This window comes from Cucurbita moschata, unplaced genomic scaffold, assembly GCF_002738365.1.
Source record: "Cucurbita moschata cultivar Rifu unplaced genomic scaffold, Cmos_1.0 Cmo_Scf00009, whole genome shotgun sequence".
In the NCBI taxonomy this organism is placed as follows: Eukaryota; Viridiplantae; Streptophyta; class Magnoliopsida; order Cucurbitales; family Cucurbitaceae; genus Cucurbita; species Cucurbita moschata.
The window spans coordinates 1,379,644-1,397,152 of record NW_019268525.1 but is presented as its reverse complement, the minus strand read 5'-3'; the positions used below and the strand labels follow the sequence as shown (position 1 = coordinate 1,397,152).

The 17,509-nt window shown below is 38.1% G+C and overlaps 3 protein-coding genes across 12 annotated transcripts; 1 reads left to right on the top strand and 2 right to left on the bottom strand.

The window, feature by feature from the left end:
- Positions 1 to 3,256: 3,256 nt before the first annotated feature.
- LOC111447545 (pentatricopeptide repeat-containing protein At2g16880) lies at positions 3,257 to 7,353 on the bottom strand. 4 transcript variants are annotated; one of them, XM_023086770.1, is made up of 4 exons: positions 4,837 to 7,353; positions 4,301 to 4,445; positions 3,865 to 4,214; positions 3,325 to 3,686 (listed from the first exon to the last, which is right to left on the bottom strand). In XM_023086770.1, exon 1 carries the CDS (start codon positions 7,261 to 7,263, stop codon positions 4,930 to 4,932), a length of 2,334 nt encoding a protein of 777 aa, XP_022942538.1. In that variant the 5' UTR covers positions 7,264 to 7,353; the 3' UTR covers positions 3,325 to 3,686; positions 3,865 to 4,214; positions 4,301 to 4,445; positions 4,837 to 4,929. The 4 variants fall into 4 exon arrangements, with proteins under 4 accessions (XP_022942540.1, XP_022942542.1, XP_022942538.1 ...); XM_023086771.1 differs by having other exon boundaries at positions 3,904 to 4,214; XM_023086772.1 differs by lacking the exon at positions 3,865 to 4,214 and having other exon boundaries at positions 3,257 to 3,686.
- Positions 7,354 to 7,741: 388 nt separating this feature from the next.
- On the top strand, positions 7,742 to 9,115 carry LOC111446956 (low temperature-induced protein lt101.2). Of its 2 annotated transcripts, XM_023085897.1 has the most exons (3): positions 7,742 to 8,007; positions 8,598 to 8,694; positions 8,807 to 9,115. In XM_023085897.1, exons 2-3 carry the CDS (start codon positions 8,614 to 8,616, stop codon positions 8,888 to 8,890), a joined length of 165 nt encoding a protein of 54 aa, XP_022941665.1. In that variant the 5' UTR covers positions 7,742 to 8,007; positions 8,598 to 8,613; the 3' UTR covers positions 8,891 to 9,115. The 2 variants fall into 2 exon arrangements, with proteins under 2 accessions (XP_022941665.1, XP_022941664.1); XM_023085896.1 differs by lacking the exon at positions 7,742 to 8,007 and having other exon boundaries at positions 8,121 to 8,694.
- A 997-nt stretch (positions 9,116 to 10,112) lies between these two features.
- LOC111446954 lies at positions 10,113 to 16,781 on the bottom strand. Of its 6 annotated transcripts, XM_023085894.1 has the most exons (5): positions 16,646 to 16,781; positions 15,242 to 16,542; positions 11,098 to 15,154; positions 10,786 to 10,886; positions 10,113 to 10,675 (listed from the first exon to the last, which is right to left on the bottom strand). In XM_023085894.1, the coding sequence occupies exons 2-3, from the start codon at positions 16,442 to 16,444 to the stop codon at positions 11,105 to 11,107; spliced, it is 5,253 nt and encodes a 1,750-aa protein (XP_022941662.1). In that variant the 5' UTR covers positions 16,445 to 16,542; positions 16,646 to 16,781; the 3' UTR covers positions 10,113 to 10,675; positions 10,786 to 10,886; positions 11,098 to 11,104. The 6 variants fall into 6 exon arrangements, with proteins under 6 accessions (XP_022941662.1, XP_022941660.1, XP_022941658.1 ...); XM_023085892.1 differs by having other exon boundaries at positions 10,786 to 10,929; positions 11,098 to 16,542; XM_023085890.1 differs by having other exon boundaries at positions 11,098 to 16,542.
- Positions 16,782 to 17,509: the final 728 nt, after the last annotated feature.

The window sequence follows — 17,509 nt, the reverse complement described above, 5'->3', positions numbered from 1 at the left end:
TATCCTATGCTATGTTTTGTCCCTAAAACTATGTTGCTAATCACAATTTTGCTTAAAATATACCTCAATATTTCCAAGCTTTTATCTTTAGCCCTGCATTTTCCGTGCCTACGAGGAGTCGTTCCAACTCATCTCAAGGTACAACAAGTACTTTCTTCGACGCTACAAAAGCATAACAAACGACAACCACAAAAGATTACATTACCATACGAAATCATGTCAGCTAAAAGCAAACAAAGACGGTATAAGATAAGGTATTGAAATCATGATTCCTGCCAAACAACTACAAAGAAAAGAATCAAAGAAAAAGATGTTCTAAGCTTGGTTAGTTTAAAACAATCCAATCAATCTGAATCCCACTGATAAGAGATTAGAATGAAAGGCACCCAACTTTTGGTGCAAGTTGAATGAAGATTGTGAGGCTGTGTGTGCTGTTTGGTGAGTCAGAGGTGTGAGTGCAAGACACTGTAGAATGATGTATTTGATTATATTATTCTATAAGAGTTGGAAGGCACCAGAAGAAGAAGAAGGCTTTCTTCTGTGTGTACAATTCTCAAAAAGTTGGGTCAAAACCCATCTTCTTCTAAGGCTACACCATCTTATCTCATTTTTCTAACCAATCAAAAGCGGCTTTCAAACTAGAAGAAAGGTTACAGAGTGCGTTCTGGTTTTGCAACAAGAAAACCCACCAAAGAACGCCCACCATAATAATAAGTCTACCTGTTAGTTAGGACTTCATTCACTCACTTCAAATCACATTATTCTATTCTTTCTCCCCCTTAATGGGGTTAATGACTCCTCCCCTACCTCTACTTCCATAACAATCTTCCATTTCTTGCTACAATATAACATATCTTTCAAAAGTTAAGCATAAGAGACAGCAGATTAAGGATTAGTCTAATATATAAAGACTAAATTGAAAGGAAAAGTAGAGCGAGGGCGAGGACGAGGACGAGGGCGGGGGGAATCAAGTATTTCACTCTAAACTATTTGCCCGCCCGTCCACGATTTTTTGTTCAAATCTATCCATTTCATATAAACTTGCAAGTGAAGAAGAGTGTTGAGAATATATTTAAGCTACCATAATCTAACATTCTCATCAAAATAATCAATACAGTTATTTTCAACATGATGAATGAATCAGTGACTTCATGTCTGATATGAGCAAATGGAAACAACAGGAAGAATCAGTGACTTCTTTAGCTTAAAGACTAAAACTATATATTAAAACAATGAGAAAGGATAAGGATGCTAAGTGGGGGAAGATAATGGAAAACTAAGATTTTGAAGTGAAGTAAGGGAGAGAGGAGGGGGAGGCAGATATCATGTTGGTTGATGGAGAGTGGGAGTAGGTCAGTCAGTAGATGTCTCCCTATCCTTTCAGTCAGTAGATGTCTCCTATCCTTTTTGACTTCTTGATCATATTACAAACAGAATCAAAATAATGCAAAAATCTCTGCATTTTATGAGGTTTCCATTTCTTTTTACCAACTAAAATTTGAGAGGATTCAAGATTCTTTTTAGTTCAACAATGGAGAGAATTCAAGATTTACTGATTTAATCCCATAGATTTCTTGCTTTATTGTATTTAGATTTCTAAGATTTCAGACATTCCAAACACCATTAAACCTAACATGTATCTTTATAGATAAGTGTGTGAAATCACATCTAATTAGTTGAGTCAGAGTTTCTAAATGAATTTAAGTTCACAATAGTGCTTTTTATGCAAACTTTAGCAACTACATAAGAATATTTAAAAAAATTGAGGAACTAAACAAAACAATGCAGAATGAAACAAAACATGAAGTTCAAAACCAAGGAGGAGTTTAAACAAGTTTAAAGTCCCAAACTTCAACGTTTATTTCTCTTTTGTCCATAAGCTTTCCAAGTGTTTTGTATAAACAACTATTGAATCATTGACATTGGTTCTTTATAAAGTAAAATACATGAATTTCTACTCAGACGAGGGTTTGAAGCTATATTGGTTAAATCAAGTGTCCATTTCTTAAAAGAATCCAAGTTTCTGTTAAATTATCAATGGAAAGTCAATGGCAGGATTGTGAAATTCACTATCAAAATAGCATTTCATAGTTTAGAAACCAAAAGAAAATAAAAATGAAAGTATAAAGACTAAAATAGAATTTAGAACTTGAAGCTTTTTATTATTAATTCATATGAAAAGTAAAAAAGGTTTTAGACCTTATTCCCAGAGTAGAAAAATATATGAACCAAGAATAATAAGCATAGATACAGTCACATACGATAGTACGGAATGAAAAGATAAGAGATAAACACTAAGATCCCCTTACAAAAGTTGAGCTTCTTTTGCTTATTATGGAAAGTGTCAACCTAATATCATACTCAAAGGCATTCTTTGGGGCTACAGTAGGGTATGTACCACATTTTGTCTGAGACTTCGGACCAAATTTTTGTGAAATTAAAATGTTCGTATGCGCATTTTATGTGGACATCATTTTGTACACTTTTAATGTGGAGTTGGCTTCAAACAAATAGTACAATTTGATGATAGAGGAGGTCCTTTTCTACTCTTTGTTTCAAGATAAGGGAGAGGTTCTTTGGTGTACTGTACCTTTTTAGCTACGATCTTAGATTCAGAAGTAGGATAAGAATCAGGAGGCTTTCAAGGAGCTATGATCTTAAAATTTTGTAATAATCTCTTGTTTTTAATTATTAACAACAAGAACAAGGGGAGCTTACTTGGAATTTGTTAGAGCTTTGATTACTCAAGTTTATGCCAAGGGTAGAAACTGAATTCACTTCCCACTGGTGATTAGAAGGTTCAGTTTTAGATAGTTTTTATGCTTTATTCATGCTTCTTTTGTTGCAGGCTCTCCTATATTGTCCATTTGCATGCTTTAATTTGCCTCAATGGAAGTTCGGTTTTCAATAATTCAAAATTAAAATAAGATCTTTTGAAGTTTAAAACAAATAAACCCATAGTACTTCAAAATGTTGAACTTAATGTTTCTAATCCTCCTCCCTCATGAACTATGAAATTTTCTTTCAACAGTTGATATATACTGTCAAATACCAAAAGTCGCAAGCAGTCCTAAAGATGCATCAACAATAAATATATATATATATATATATTTTAAGAACAAAAACTCGATCCAAGTTGCTCAGAACTGCTTTAGAACTAAAAAGGCTTCCTAAATCATAGATTTCTAGATAAGTTAATCAATCACGTTCTGAAAACTATTTCCAAAATCAAAGAAAAAAGCTACAAGAAGTTCAATAGATAAACTAGAGATATTTTCTTTTATTGCATACAGAAATATCTAAGATGCTACTCCATCCGACTTGTTTTTTTTTTTTTTCTTAAATAGGAAACAGAGACCATTTTATTGATATAGTGATGTATACAAAAAAAATCCTATCAACATCATGCGAAACTAACCTCTAAGCACATAATGTAATATAATAGGAAGCTAGGAATGAATTCAGAAGTAGAGCACATGGGAGATGGGGTTTGCAGGGAAGAGAGAATCAGAAGGGAAAAGAACAAACTTGAAACCGCTGCGATGTTGGAACTTTCTCCCATGAACCCTTCTGCATGAGGCGGCTGCCACATGTCGAGACAGCAGGCATTCATATATTGAGAATGAGATATGCAGCTGGACTGGTCTCCGCCGAGCTTTCTTCCCTATGCTTAAAAAAGCAAATACCTGCATGGTTTTACTATCATTCGGTAGTAAAGAAAGAAGAGAAGAGGAGTCTCTGTAATAGAAAGTTGAGTAATATTACATTCCTAATACAAAGTTTCTTCGGAATGATGGTTTAGTAAATGATAACCTATTGGCATAAGATTTGAAGGAGACAATATAATATCAAGGTTTAGATCACCTTGTACTTTGAGATTTATACTGATTATAAGTTGAGTACCGTTCTAATGATCCCGGGAAACCAACCACATCCAGCCATCCCAACTGTTTCCTATGATAATTTGCAGGACATTTCTGCATTCAGAATCACATCTTTTTGTTCGGAAGCTTCAATCATTACTCCCGCTAGTCTATTGGTGAAGGGTGGGTTAGAATGTTTTCAAAACCAGAAAGTTCTTAAAACTAAATCACCTATCTGATTCTTCTCTCCTGAAACTACTTTCATTTCACTAGGCAATAAACGTCAATCAAAGTATGGAATGAATCAAAACGATCCATCACATCTACGCGGCACCATTGTATGGAATGAATCTGTGGCAAGAGAGACCATTTAATTAGCAAAGAATTTGTACACATGATGTCTTCTTAGAAGATTTTCTTTCATTAAATGCACTCACCATTGTAACAGCTGGGCAAATTTCACTCCATATGCAAAAGAATAAACACCTGATCTTCATCACAGAAACGAAATTTCATCACCCACTAAGCCAGGCAACAATGACTAACTGTAGAGATCTTTTTGTGCGTAAAAAATAGAGAGACCTGCAACCCATTTTCATGTGGGGTTAAACTCATAAAAATTAGGAAACAGCTTGAATTACAAACTAAAGTCATTCCCATGAAATTTCTTAGTATGATGATTTATCAACTTTTTGAAACCACATGAATGGATTGTATTTTATCAATTGCAAAGGTTTGTACATCTGAATAGATCATTCTTCCTATAACCTTATGAGTTAAGTACAGCTCAATTTAACATCAGACCATATCATAGACAGCTATATGAAAACAGGAAACAGAAGAAAGACAAAGCAAGAGCCAATGAGGTCAATCAAACAAAAGAAAACGATAAATAAATGAAATCACCAAAGTACACTGTACACCAATGTCTAGTAAAGTAACCCATGTCTCAACTCTAAGTTGAAAAGAACATACCTACATCCTTGAGTAGAAACCCCTCAAGATTCAATTAGAACCTGCAGAAAGGTTGAGCCCATTTGACATTCATAACGTCATGAAGATTACATTATGATCGGCTGGCCTTTGATGTGCTTTTTCGCCTCTTAATCAGCCCTTCCATCAAACTTAGATAAGTATATCTGTTTAAAACAACACCTTTCTTTGTAACTTCATCAAAAAGATGCATTGCATCCTTATACTTATGCTGATTACACAGTTCATTTATCTGATCCGAGTACGCCATAGACTTGGAATCGATGTGTTCTGGAAGTTCAGAGGTTGCCACACTCCGCCCTTTGTCAAATTTTAAATTCTGGTCATGCAATTTTCCTGATTCAACCATTTTCAACATAAACTTCTCAGCCTCATTAATCCTCCCAGCATCTGTTAGTGCACCAAGAATTGCATTGTATGTATAATTATCAGGTTCTAATTTTTTCTCTTCCATGTCTGTGAGAAGATCATAAGCATTCTCAAATTTCCCTTCTTTGCACAGGCTAGATATTAAGGTATTATATGTAACTACATCAATGTCTTTGGCTTTCGAAACCCAAGTATTGAACAGCTTAAGAGCCTTCTCTAGCATACCCTCTCTACATAACCCACAAAGAAGAATATTACAGGTAAAGACATCTGGCTTGAAAAAATTCTCAACCATTTTGTTATGGAATTGGAATGCTTTTTGCACATTCCCTTCCGAACAATAGCCATTAATAATTATGTTGTAAGTAGTTTCATCAGGGACTAATCCACTCTCAAGAAGCTCATTCAGCTTATCTATAGCTTGATCCGTTTTCCCCGACTGACATAGTCCTCCAATCACAGAATTATAGGTGACAATACTTGGAAGAATCTGTCTCTCCTTCATTTCATCCCAAAGACTTAAGGCTCTGTTTGCCTTTTCATCTTTGAAGTAACCCATGATCAGAGTACCATAGCTAACCTCATCGATAATATAGCCCCGCTTACTAGCACTGCACAGTAACTTATATGCCTCATCAAGCTTTTTCTCCCCACTGAGAGAATGGAGAATAGTATTCAGGGTACAAGTATCAATTTTCAAACCTTTCCTGGTCATTTCGTCCATCATTTTAAACGCTTCTCCCATTTTTCCAGATTTACAATAAGCATTTATAAGAGTATTGTACGTAACACAATCAGGGGAGAATCCATTTTCTTCCATTTTCTGGACAGTGTTAGTTGCTTCATTCATATTACCTTCCTTGCACATCCATTTCAACATTATATTGTAAGTAATTGCATTACACTTTAGTCCTTTCTTATCCATTTCTTCAATCAAACAGTATGCCTCCGAACTACCCCGCCACTCAAAACACCCATCAATCAACGTGTTATAGGTAACCACATCAGGCAACATTTTCATCTTCTCCATCTCATCTCTCAACCTAAAAGCTTCATCAATCTTACCATCATTACAAAACCCACTAATCAACATATTATAAGTCCAAACATCAGGCAACAAATTATTCTGCGTCATTAGTTCGATCACCTTTGTTGCCTCCTTCAACCACCCCAATTTGCAGTACCCAGAAACCAAAATATTATACGTATTCTTATTAGGCAACAGTCCTTTATTCTTCATGTCCAACAGCAAGTCTCGCGCCTCATGTAACTGCCCCTTCTTGCACAATGCATCCAATATCGTATTATAACTCACATTATCCGGTACACAGCCAAACTCACCCATTTTATTCACCAAATCCAAAGCATCCTTAAATTTACTCTCCAAGCAATACCCATATATCAAAATATTGAAGCTATTAGTATTCAGCACCACACCCAGTTTAACAGAATCCTTGAATACCTCTCTAGACAACAGAATCGAATTCAAAGAAGGATATCGTACCAAAGAATTCAGCAATGTGTTGCACGTGAGCAAATTCGGCCGGTAATTAAGCCGCTTCATCTTCTTGAAAATCTGAGCAGCCAGATGGGGCTTGCCCATTTGCACATAGGCGCCAATGGAGGTATCCATAAGAGCCTTGGACGGCCTGGGAAGATCACGAGTTGGATGAAGAATCAACTTATGAAGTTCATGCTGGCGATCATTGGCAATGAAGGAGACAAGAAGGGATTTGGCATCAGAGAACTTGTTGTGACTGAACAGAGATGGCAAGATGGTGAAGAGAGAAGAAAGAGAATTATTTGGCGGAGAAGAGAAGGAAGGAACATGCTTCTGAGCCCACTTGAAGAGAGAGAGGAGAATAGTGGGATGAGAACTCAGAGCTTTAGAGGATAAAATGGAGGAGACGAGGGAAGGGGAAAGGTGAGCGGCGTAAGGAGCGAGTGCTGTGAGAGGCGCTTTGGTGGAAGTGAGAATCGTTGTGATGGTTTGAATCAGTTCCGATGGTCGCTGGTTTGAGATTGAAGGAGTTTCCATGGCCTCCCCAACAATGGCGCCTAGGGTTTTAGCATTAAGAATCTCGAAATCCAGCCCCTAAGGAGAAGAAGAAAGAGAAGAAGGGTTACTTTTTTTTTATTTAAAAAATAACTATAAATTTCGAAAATAATTTATTAATACTTTTAAAAGAAAATTAAAATTTTAAAAATATTTTTAAGCCTTCTCATATTTCAAAAATATTCATGAACTTCTAAAGATAACGTGAAGGTTCATTTTTTATTTTTTTATATATTAACGATAAGAATTTTTTTAAAATGATAAATATTTTAGTTTTATAATATTTTTTTAATATAACGTTGATAATAAAGGTATTTTTATAATTTTTTAAAAATTTTAAAATTAAAAAAAGTATTTTTTTAGTTTAAGGATATTATTAAAATAAGTAATAATTATTTTTATTAATTTAATATTTTTAAATTTGTTACCGAATATATACAAATAGTGGGCAAGGAATTATACCCGGAAAGGTTAAAGTTCTTCGCTCCTCTCTTCCAGCATATTGACCATTTCCAAATTCATCAAAATCAAAACTCGTTCTATCATTTCCAAAAGCTCTCACGAATCAGCGCCTTCTTCTTCCTCCTTCTCCTTATGAAACAGACTGAAAATTTTGAACTGTATATGGAATTATGGGACTGAGATTTCGAATCTGTGGGCATACCCACAAGGTGTTCGATGAAAATCCTCAGTGGGTTTTTCTTCACACTATTTGTTGAGCTGAAGGCAAGTCTTTCTTCTCTCGTCCTGCTCTATGCTATTTGTTTACCCATTTGAGATAGAATGAGTAATGGCAAGTCAGCTGCAAATTTGGTGAACTTTCAGACTATCTTCATTTTGTTTTTGCATCATTTCCTTGTTATAGTTCATCAAGTTTCTTAACTGAATGCTCTCTATAATTTGATTGTGCTGCTGCCATGGACGGCCATGATTCTTGCTTGAAACCACCCTCTATCTAATTCAAAACATTATCAAATTTGTTTCGGTTACAATTTCCTAAATCTTGTAGTTTTATGCTAACAAATCTCTGTTAAAAATAAATTAAAAATTAATGAATTTAGTTGGTATGTAAAATAAATTTTGTATCCTTGAACTTTGTGTAGAGTAATGTTAGAGAAAAACTTGTAAGAACTTCAAATTTTATTCACAAAACACCAAATAGCAAAAGTGCCACACGTGTTAGTCTCTTCTCCCACGTGTCATTCCCAAAACCTTAGACTATTGCCACCTCCCCACAACTAGTTTTGGGTTCTCTTTCTTCTTCAAGGTGCAGCTTTCTTCAGCTTTAAAACCTCATTTTTTTGTCATTGAGACAGAAACAGAGAAAGAATTATGGGTTCTGAAACTTTTGTAGAAATCATATTAGCAATTCTTCTTCCACCACTTGGAGTTTTCCTTCGCTATGGCTGTGGGGTGATGTCTCAATTCTTCTCTCCAAATTCTGTTTTCATTTTACAACATTTCTCTGTCTTTTCTTTCAAGTTGTTTTTCTGATTGTGTTCTTGTTTTTGATTTGCAAGTGCAGGTAGAGTTTTGGATTTGTTTGTTGCTGACCATATTGGGATATATCCCTGGAATTATATATGCAATATATGTGCTGGTTGGTTAGAAAAGGAAGAAATTTGAAAGCCTAGTTTTAATGAATGCCTCTTTTTTATTTTGGTTTGTAGAAAGTTTGTGTGTTTATGGCTCTTGGATCTATGTTGTTGTAGAACACTGAATAGATATATTATCATTTATTGGCAAGTACTGATCTAATCAAGGGTTGTTGCTTCATCTGGGTTTTGGTGTTAGGCATCGCTCTCTGTTCTAAATGGAAGTAACGTTCAAAATATCTTAAAATTGGTATGAAAATTGTTAGTTCCCTTGGATGATTCAGGAAGATGTGCTTGGTTAGTTCTTAAAATTAATTTAAATTTTGGATATAATATGAACATGTTTTCAGTTTAGTTTCTAAAACTAAATTTGACAGAACAGTTATCCACTGATTCTAGTGTTTCTGTACTATCAAAGAGTCTTGTCCTTTCTGGAAGGCCACAGAAAGATAATTTTTGGGGGTAAAGAGATCTTTTTTTTAAACTTTGATGAGGTATGATTTGTGGATATTATCGATTGTGGTGCCCTTCTTTTCGTGGTTCCTTCATCTAACCTTTCATTGAACCTTCATTTGTATGTGCTCCATTGGTAGCAATGATGAAAGAAAAATGAGGTTTGTCCCTCCTGCATCTGCTTGCAACTCCCGCTTTCTCTTCCTTGATCGTAGTTGATTCTGCACAAGACGGGATCTCTACTTGGCGCTTTGGCCCTGAACCCAACCCGATATCGGGATAACAGGAATCCACAGTAGTTTATTGTCTAGATACGATTATTAGTCGTTAGAGATCTTAAGTATAAGAGTAGTCTCTGGAATAGTCTCGTTGCAAGAAACTTGCACCTCTCTTCTCCTTTGTAAGACGGTCCAACACGATCAACACCGAACCGAAGTTTGCACCTTTCTTCTTCTTTGTAAGTCAACCAGGATCCCAACATACTGTCTTCTTTGGTAGAGCCAATATACTTCTTCGGTTTTTTTTTTTTTTTTTGGCAGAGCTGCGATATTATCATAGATATGATAAATAGAATCTACGATAAAATCTATGGAGAGTCGGAGACACTTTCCTTGTATGCTAACAATAAAACTTGTTGGCAATGGGCCGGAATTTTTGTTTTTAGCAAAAACTGAGCAAGTTGTGAAGTTTCACATTAAAAATTGAATATTTGAATCTTATTTTGCTTCCGATTTTAACAGTACAGAGATGTCCAATCCAAAATAATCTGAATCGTGCAATTTGACCTGAAGCATTTCAATCCTATTACGTTATTTTCAGAGCCAAATTTTGTCATTCCAACAAAAAACGCCGACGGAGCAAAATTTTTATCAAATGAAAATGAACGGCTGAGATGGGGTTGGGTCCAATCCCCAAGATTGCTATACATTGGAGCAACAGCTATCCAAAAAAAGAAAGCATGAAGTTTCAAAACCATTTGGCTTCCAAATAAGCTCCTCCATGCTTCACTTCGATGGCTGTGATTGGAAAACGTAGTGTAGAGTGCAAGATGTATCAGATTCAAAAGCCAGCCTCCGCCAACAAATCAACAGAAAGTGGGAGGAAAAGCTTGGGCTAACATTAATTTACATTCAACTAGTACTGTCGGGGAGGAACTAAGCTTAAAACATTAAAACCTGTCAATATTTGAGAATGAAACGAAGGGGGAGAGCCTCAAGTAACCCCGAATGAAACTGATTACCAGATGCAACTTTGAACGATGGTCTGATCACCTTTTGGCACACGTCGTGTCGTTCTCTCGTTAGTGGCACTGTGGTCTTCAGTTGGCTATTGCATTTCCGTATGACCTGAAATTGTGAAATAATCATATCATACCCAAATAGGATGTTGGTAGGATTGCGTAGACAAGAAATACAAGTCCATAAATAAGTGTATATTAAGTGGAACGGTGTTTTACATGATGTTGGTTCTCTTTGACGTTGAAAGCACTTCATCCCATTCCCAAAAATATATATAACACATATGTAAATAATTTGACCATCAAATTAATGTGCGAGGCTGCATAGCGATGGAAAAAGCCATTAGTGTTCTTTCAACAACCCTGGAAAAAATTAAATATTACCAAGGTCAAAGGAAACAGCATCCTTATGTGTTTTCGGGTGGGGAACAAAAAGAGATTTGGACATTCGATATGAACTTTCTATCCTAGAACGCAAAAACAAGCTTTTATAGAGCATCAGAAACTGGTGGCCAAATAAAATATGCATACCTGAAAATTAATCTGTGTTCTTTTCCAAAGATGAAGGGCTATGTTGCATCTCCTGATCCTTCGTGGGGACAGGATCAGGATGTGTCTCAGAGTCTGGGATTGCAGCAAGATCAGATTCCGTCGCCTGATCCTGAGTAGGATGTTTTTCCACACCATCAGATTTTATGTCCTGCTCTTGTGCGGCAAGATTGGATTCTGCCTCCTGGTTAGTGGCATGATCAGCTTGCAATTGTTGCTCACTATCAGATTGTGCATCCTGCTTATTGGATGCAGACTCACCAGATTTCGCTACAGGCTTCTTCTTATCGGCATCATTATCACATTCCATCTCCCGTTGATTTGTGGCATTGTCACATCGTAACTCCTGCTCCTGACTAGTGGCATTGGCACATTGCAGTTCCTGCTCGTGACTCGTGGCATTGTCACATTTCATCTCCTGCTCCTGACTTGTTGCATCATGACATTGTTTCCCCTGCTCCTGATCTGTCGCAATATCCATCTCCAGCTCCTGATTTCTGTTAGTACTATGCTGTGCCTCCAGCACCTGATGTGTGCCATCATCACAATCCACCTCTGGCACTTCATTTGTAGCATTATCAGGAAGCAGATCCTGCTCAAGTTCTGTAGCATGATTAGACTGCACATCCTGCACCTGGGATGTAGAAGAGTCTGGCACAGCCTCATGCTCCTCAGTTGTCACGGGATCAGGTTGCAACTCCTGTCCTTGCACAGCATCCTCATCATGATCCAACTCCTGGACTGAGGGAACATCTGGTACAGTCCTCAGCTCCTGCATTGAGGCAGAAATAGGCTGAGTCTCCTCTTGAGACTGCTCACCAGTTAAAACAAGTAGATGTGTGTCGTCTTGTCCATCTGTTACAGTAACAGATTGACTGGCCTGCTCTTTTGCGCCAAGATCAAGTTCAGACTCGTGTTCCTTCGCAGAGTCAATAACTTGTGTTTTCTGCCCCTCTGTAAAGGCAGGAGTCATCGGAGCTTCTCCTTGAGCCTCCACCATTAAAACAACTGGCTGTCTGTCTCCTTGTTCAAGAGTTGCAATGGTAACAGATTGAATTGCCTGCTCTTTTGTGCCAAGAGAATGTTGTGTTTCTTGCCCTTCTGTCATGGCAGGAACAGGTTCCCCCAACGCCTCCTCTGATGTGGCCAGAGGTTCCCTCTCATGATCCTGAGCAGAGGTAAGAACTGGCAACATCGAATTCTCCTGAACTGTGGCGGCCAGGACCGGTTGCATAGCGTGCTCCTGGGGTGTGGAAGGAACAGCTTGCATCCTACCAAGTTGGGCAGTGTCAAGAATAGCATGCGTCTCTTGCTCCTGGATGGTGCCAAGAACTGACTGTGACTCCTCTTGGAGTGTAGTGATAGCTGGCTGTGTCTTCTCCTCCTTGATTGTAGCAAAAACTGGTTGCATATTCTGCTCCTGGGCTGAGGCAGAAACGGGTAGCTCATCATGATGAGGAGTCAGAGTATGATCACCTTGCATCTCCCCAAGCTGAGTTGAGGTGTAGTTATGACACAACTCGTGGTCTTGAGCAGTGACAATATCTGATTGTGTCTCCTGGTTTGAAGCGAAAACAGTTTGCAATTCTTGATCGTGCATTGAGGAAAGATCAGATTGCCTCTCATATTGGATTGTTGAAAAACCAGCCTGCATCTCCCCAAGATGAGCAGTGTAATTAGGTTTACTCTCCTGGTCATGGTTCGGACCAAGGACAGATTCCATTTCCTGGTAGCCAATCGAGGAAAGATCAAGTTGCATGTCCTGGTCATGAATTGAAGATAAATCAAGCTGCATTTCATGGTCGTGGAAAGAGGATAGATCAAGTTGCATTTCCTGGAATTGAGACGTGCTAAGATCGAGATGCATTTCCTGATCCTGAAGTCTGGGAATTTGAGAAGTTTTGAAAAGGGTAGAAAGAACATAGCTGAGCTGGTAATTTACAAGTCTTGGTCCAAAGATGCTAAACCTTCCAGCAGCGCCATAAGCAATTTCTGCATCAGAAGACTTTTTGAAAACGACTCTTGCACGACCACCCTCCCTGTCGACTTCAGTCTCATATTCTCTTAAGGGTCCGAACCGCCTAAACATGTTATTCAGGGTCTTTTCTGATGGCACAGAATCCACCTCAGAAAAGTTCATTACAAGTTCAGCAGGAGATGGCTGATCTACAGAGCCAGTAAACTTCTCAGCTGACATAGCATGATTTCCAGCAGAATGTCGCTTCTTGTACGGCCTCCGACTCCCTTGAAGAGCCTTTTCCGACTCTGCAACTGCAAGTTGGTAATCACGTTTTCTGGTTTTACGAGGGGGCTGAACTTCAGTTCCATTTTGGATAACCCTGTCCGTCCAATAAGTGTCACTCATATCCTCGAATTCAAAAGTTTGTGGTGAAGCAGAAGTAGAAGTAAGTTGTACTCTCCTCTTACTACTGATTCTGTCCATGGCCTCTTCACTTCCAGGCTGCTGCCTCAAAATTAAAGAATCTCGAAAATCGGTGAAAAAACAGACTATTACGTTCAAGAAGCTGTATTCCTTCATTGGATCGCTTGCCACTAGTTGAAGTTGGCCAAGCAATTCATCCAAAGAGGAGTACTCTGTAGGAAAATTTACCCTACCTCTTTGGGCATCATCAAAGTTCTGAAGGAAAACGTCAGATTCAGGGACCGCATGCCCATCAAAGCTGCCATCTGGCCTTTGGAATCTCTCACTAATAGACTTGACAATTGGTGGTGTACCAGTCAACTGACTAGCAACCCTACGAATACAATCACCAATTTTGAAGGACTGTTTAAGAGGTGCAGTTCCAGAAACCTTTGCCAAGGATATAGTTTTCCTTCCATCCGACGTACCAGAATCATCAATAGGATGTTCTGTCTTCCGTCTCTTAGTAGAAGGTGACACCAATGCAGTAGTCGTCCTTGCATCAGACCAATTCTCTCCATCTAGATTATCTACGTCCTCCATAAGTTCATACAAACTCTTTTCTTTCGTCTTTGGAAACATACCATCCTTCAAGTTATGTTTGCGTTTATGATAAGAACTACTCCGTCCTTCCAAACTCTCCTTATATGCGGATGTCTGTGCATCATCCTGGCAAGGATCTGCATGCTGAGCGTAATCACCTGACTGCGTTTCAATGCATAAACTGTCTAACTCACTGTCCTCCAGGCCGGATTGGAATTGAGGCAAGCCACAATGGCCCTTTAGACGATAAAATGCGGTCAGCTGGGCCTTAGCAATCACTAGGTCCAAACGGTCGCCGCCATCAGCTGGAAACTTTGCCAAGTCCCTGATGTATTCAATGAATTTAGCTGGCTCAAATGATGTAGCACTAGCAGATTTGTCTACACCGTACCTTCTAGATGATTCTTCTCTAATACCAGCATTTTCAATAACCTGACATTTAATCATGTCATATGCTTCTCTTGGTATACACGAACACGCTAGCCCCAATTCATATCGTCGAGAGACTTCTTCTAGAGCGCACTCAACAGCATTCTGGAAAGCTTCTGAATGGCTTTGCATCTCTTCTTGGGAGAAATGTGTCCGAAAAGGTTTTAAGTGAGACACTTCATTCCACGCAAATGAACAGTCCCCAAAATATGCAACCAAAAAGAAGTCCTTTTTATAATATTTCATTGCCTTATCAGAAGAATCAGATGGATCAAATATCTGGCCTGGCCACCAAGGATGGCTCCTCACTTTACCCCACACTAAATCAGAAACAGAAAAATCACCTTCATTCTCCAATGGCAATTCGTAATGAGATTGATGCAATTGTACTGAACTTTCAGGATTCTCTTCTGCACATTCATCAATTTGATCGCCATCGTTATCAATACCCGACATGTCTTCCATTTCTTCCTCGCCATGTAATCCCACCTGGTCAACATTGAAACTTTGATCATCTTGCATTCCTTCCACATTCTCAAAATCAGCCAGATTACTATCAATAACAGCAATTCCCTCGACATTCATGCCAATGCCCCCGCCTTGTCCATTGGATTGAGGATCTGACTCCATACTCCTGCATTCTATCTGCACATTCAAATTTTGCTCATTTTCAGCAGAAACCTCAATACTTGGAGCCAAAATTTTCCCATCATTTTTAGCTGCAACAGTTACCTCATCATCCTGGTTCGGTTGACTCAACGATATCGAATCCACAGCTACAGCTGGATCTGAATTCACCACCTTTTCAGGAACTGTTATACTTGAATCCAAATTTTCACTCTCAAGTGCTCGTGCAGCTATATCTGGGACTTGAACTGACTTTAGCCCTGCACACTTCTTCCCATAAGTCAAAATGCTATTAGGAAGTTCCCCTCCTCCATCAACTGGGTTCTGAGCATCTACAGGATCACTTTTTCCGACATCTTCATCCTCCGTCTCAACTATACAACTCTCCTCCCTGTCCAATTTAGAAAGGTCTTTCCCTGCAACATCATTATGAGAAATAACTTCAGGATTCAAAGCTTTTTCAATGCGTGTGTCGGGAGCATTTTCAGTACCATCATGGCCCAGTGAAGTTGAATTTTCACTACCATCTGCAGAAGAAGTCGAAGTCTTGATTCCAGGATTCCGTGCATCCACATCGGAAACTCCAAGTTCTGCACCCTGCTGGTCAACTGGTGTATCAACAATTTGCTCACTTCCTTCCACACTCTTTTGACCTGCTCCTTTTTCCAGACTTTCTCCCCCATCACTTATTGGGGCTTCCTCTGTTACAAGTTCGATTCCCCCACCTGCATGCACTGAGTCATCTCCAAACCCATTGTCTGTGGGAGAATTCTTCGATTCCTCAGAATGAGCCTCCACTTTACGAGGCTCTTCATTGTTCAAAACTTTATCATCTGGACTAGTATGAACTACCGGAGTATCTACATCCATAGCCTCAACGACACTTTCATCACCCTCCACACCTTCTTGAGATGATTCTTTAACTGATTCCCCAACCCCTGATACTCCCTCACTTTCCACACCACCAGAGACCCCTACACCAGACTCGTTGAAGGCCCCGGTATCTCCACGAGGAGACTCCTCCCCCGTTGAACCACCAGAACCAACCTCATCCAAATTCCCAGCAGCCCTATCAGTACATACACCATCAAAATAAACATCAGAACCCAAAACTTCCACCATAATATCCTCACCACCACCATTACAAGCCGCATCACCCCCCTCCACCCTCCCCATCTCCTCAGACAACGAACTCTGAACCCGTTCCTTATTAATACTAACACTAGAATCATCCACTACATGCTCCCCATCAGTAACAGTTGACTCTAAAACACCAAGAGAACCATCTCTCTCATCCGGTTCATCCATGAAAAACAGAATACGAGTAATTTGTCGAACAAAGGGTGCAAAAAAACAAAATTGCTCGGAGAACAGCAGAAGCCCTAATTAAGCAAACCAATCGGGATCTAAGAACCGATGAGAATGAAAAATCATAATTTAGAAACAGAAACACGTTGAAATTATAGATAAACAGAAAATTCAAGTAGCAGAGAAAGAAAATGAGTGTACCTTAGTGGATCTTCTCAAAAGAATTGAGTTTGTTTGGGAAGGAGAGAGAAAGGGTTTGGGGGTTTAGAGAGAGACAAAGAGAGATCCCGAATTTTATTTCGGAACGAAGCTTTGGAAACTCGAAACAGCCGGGGAAAAAAAATTAATAAAAATAATAATTAAATACTAAATATAAATATAAATATAAATATAAATATAAATATGCTTTAGCCTTTTCCCTTGTTTAATTAAATTTCATTTTCCAGCTGATAAATTATAAATTAAATACTGAAATTTATTTATAAATATGACATTTGTTTTTATTTTAGTGATAAATTTAGTCCTAAACTTCCAATTTAATTAAATTGCGTTTTAAACTTAAGATGTCTATTGTTTCATTCAGAATATTATTTGAATGTTTGAAAATAAATTAATAACATTACTTTTTTATTAAAATATTAAATAAACCCAAATCTATTTTTCTCGTAATTAATGTTATAAGATTTAACAAACACTATCAAATTTAATTCATATATTTTGAACACGGATCTATTTAATATAAAGAAACGAGATCTCACAATCCATCTCGTAGGGCCACACTGCCTCCGTATTTAGCTTTAATATCATTTGTAACAATTCAAACTCACCGTTAGTAAATAATGTTTATTTTAATCCACTAAAGTTTTAAAATATGTATGTTAATAAAATGTTTTTTACATTCTTATAAAAAAAATGTGTCGTCCCCCTCTTCAAGAACGGGAGAGGTAGGATCTCACATCATCAAAAGCATTAGAATCCCCAAAGTCATCAAGAAGTTTATAGAATAATGGAGTTCCAAAGGTAAAGACATCAATAGAGATCCATCCGCCCATGACTATGCCACGT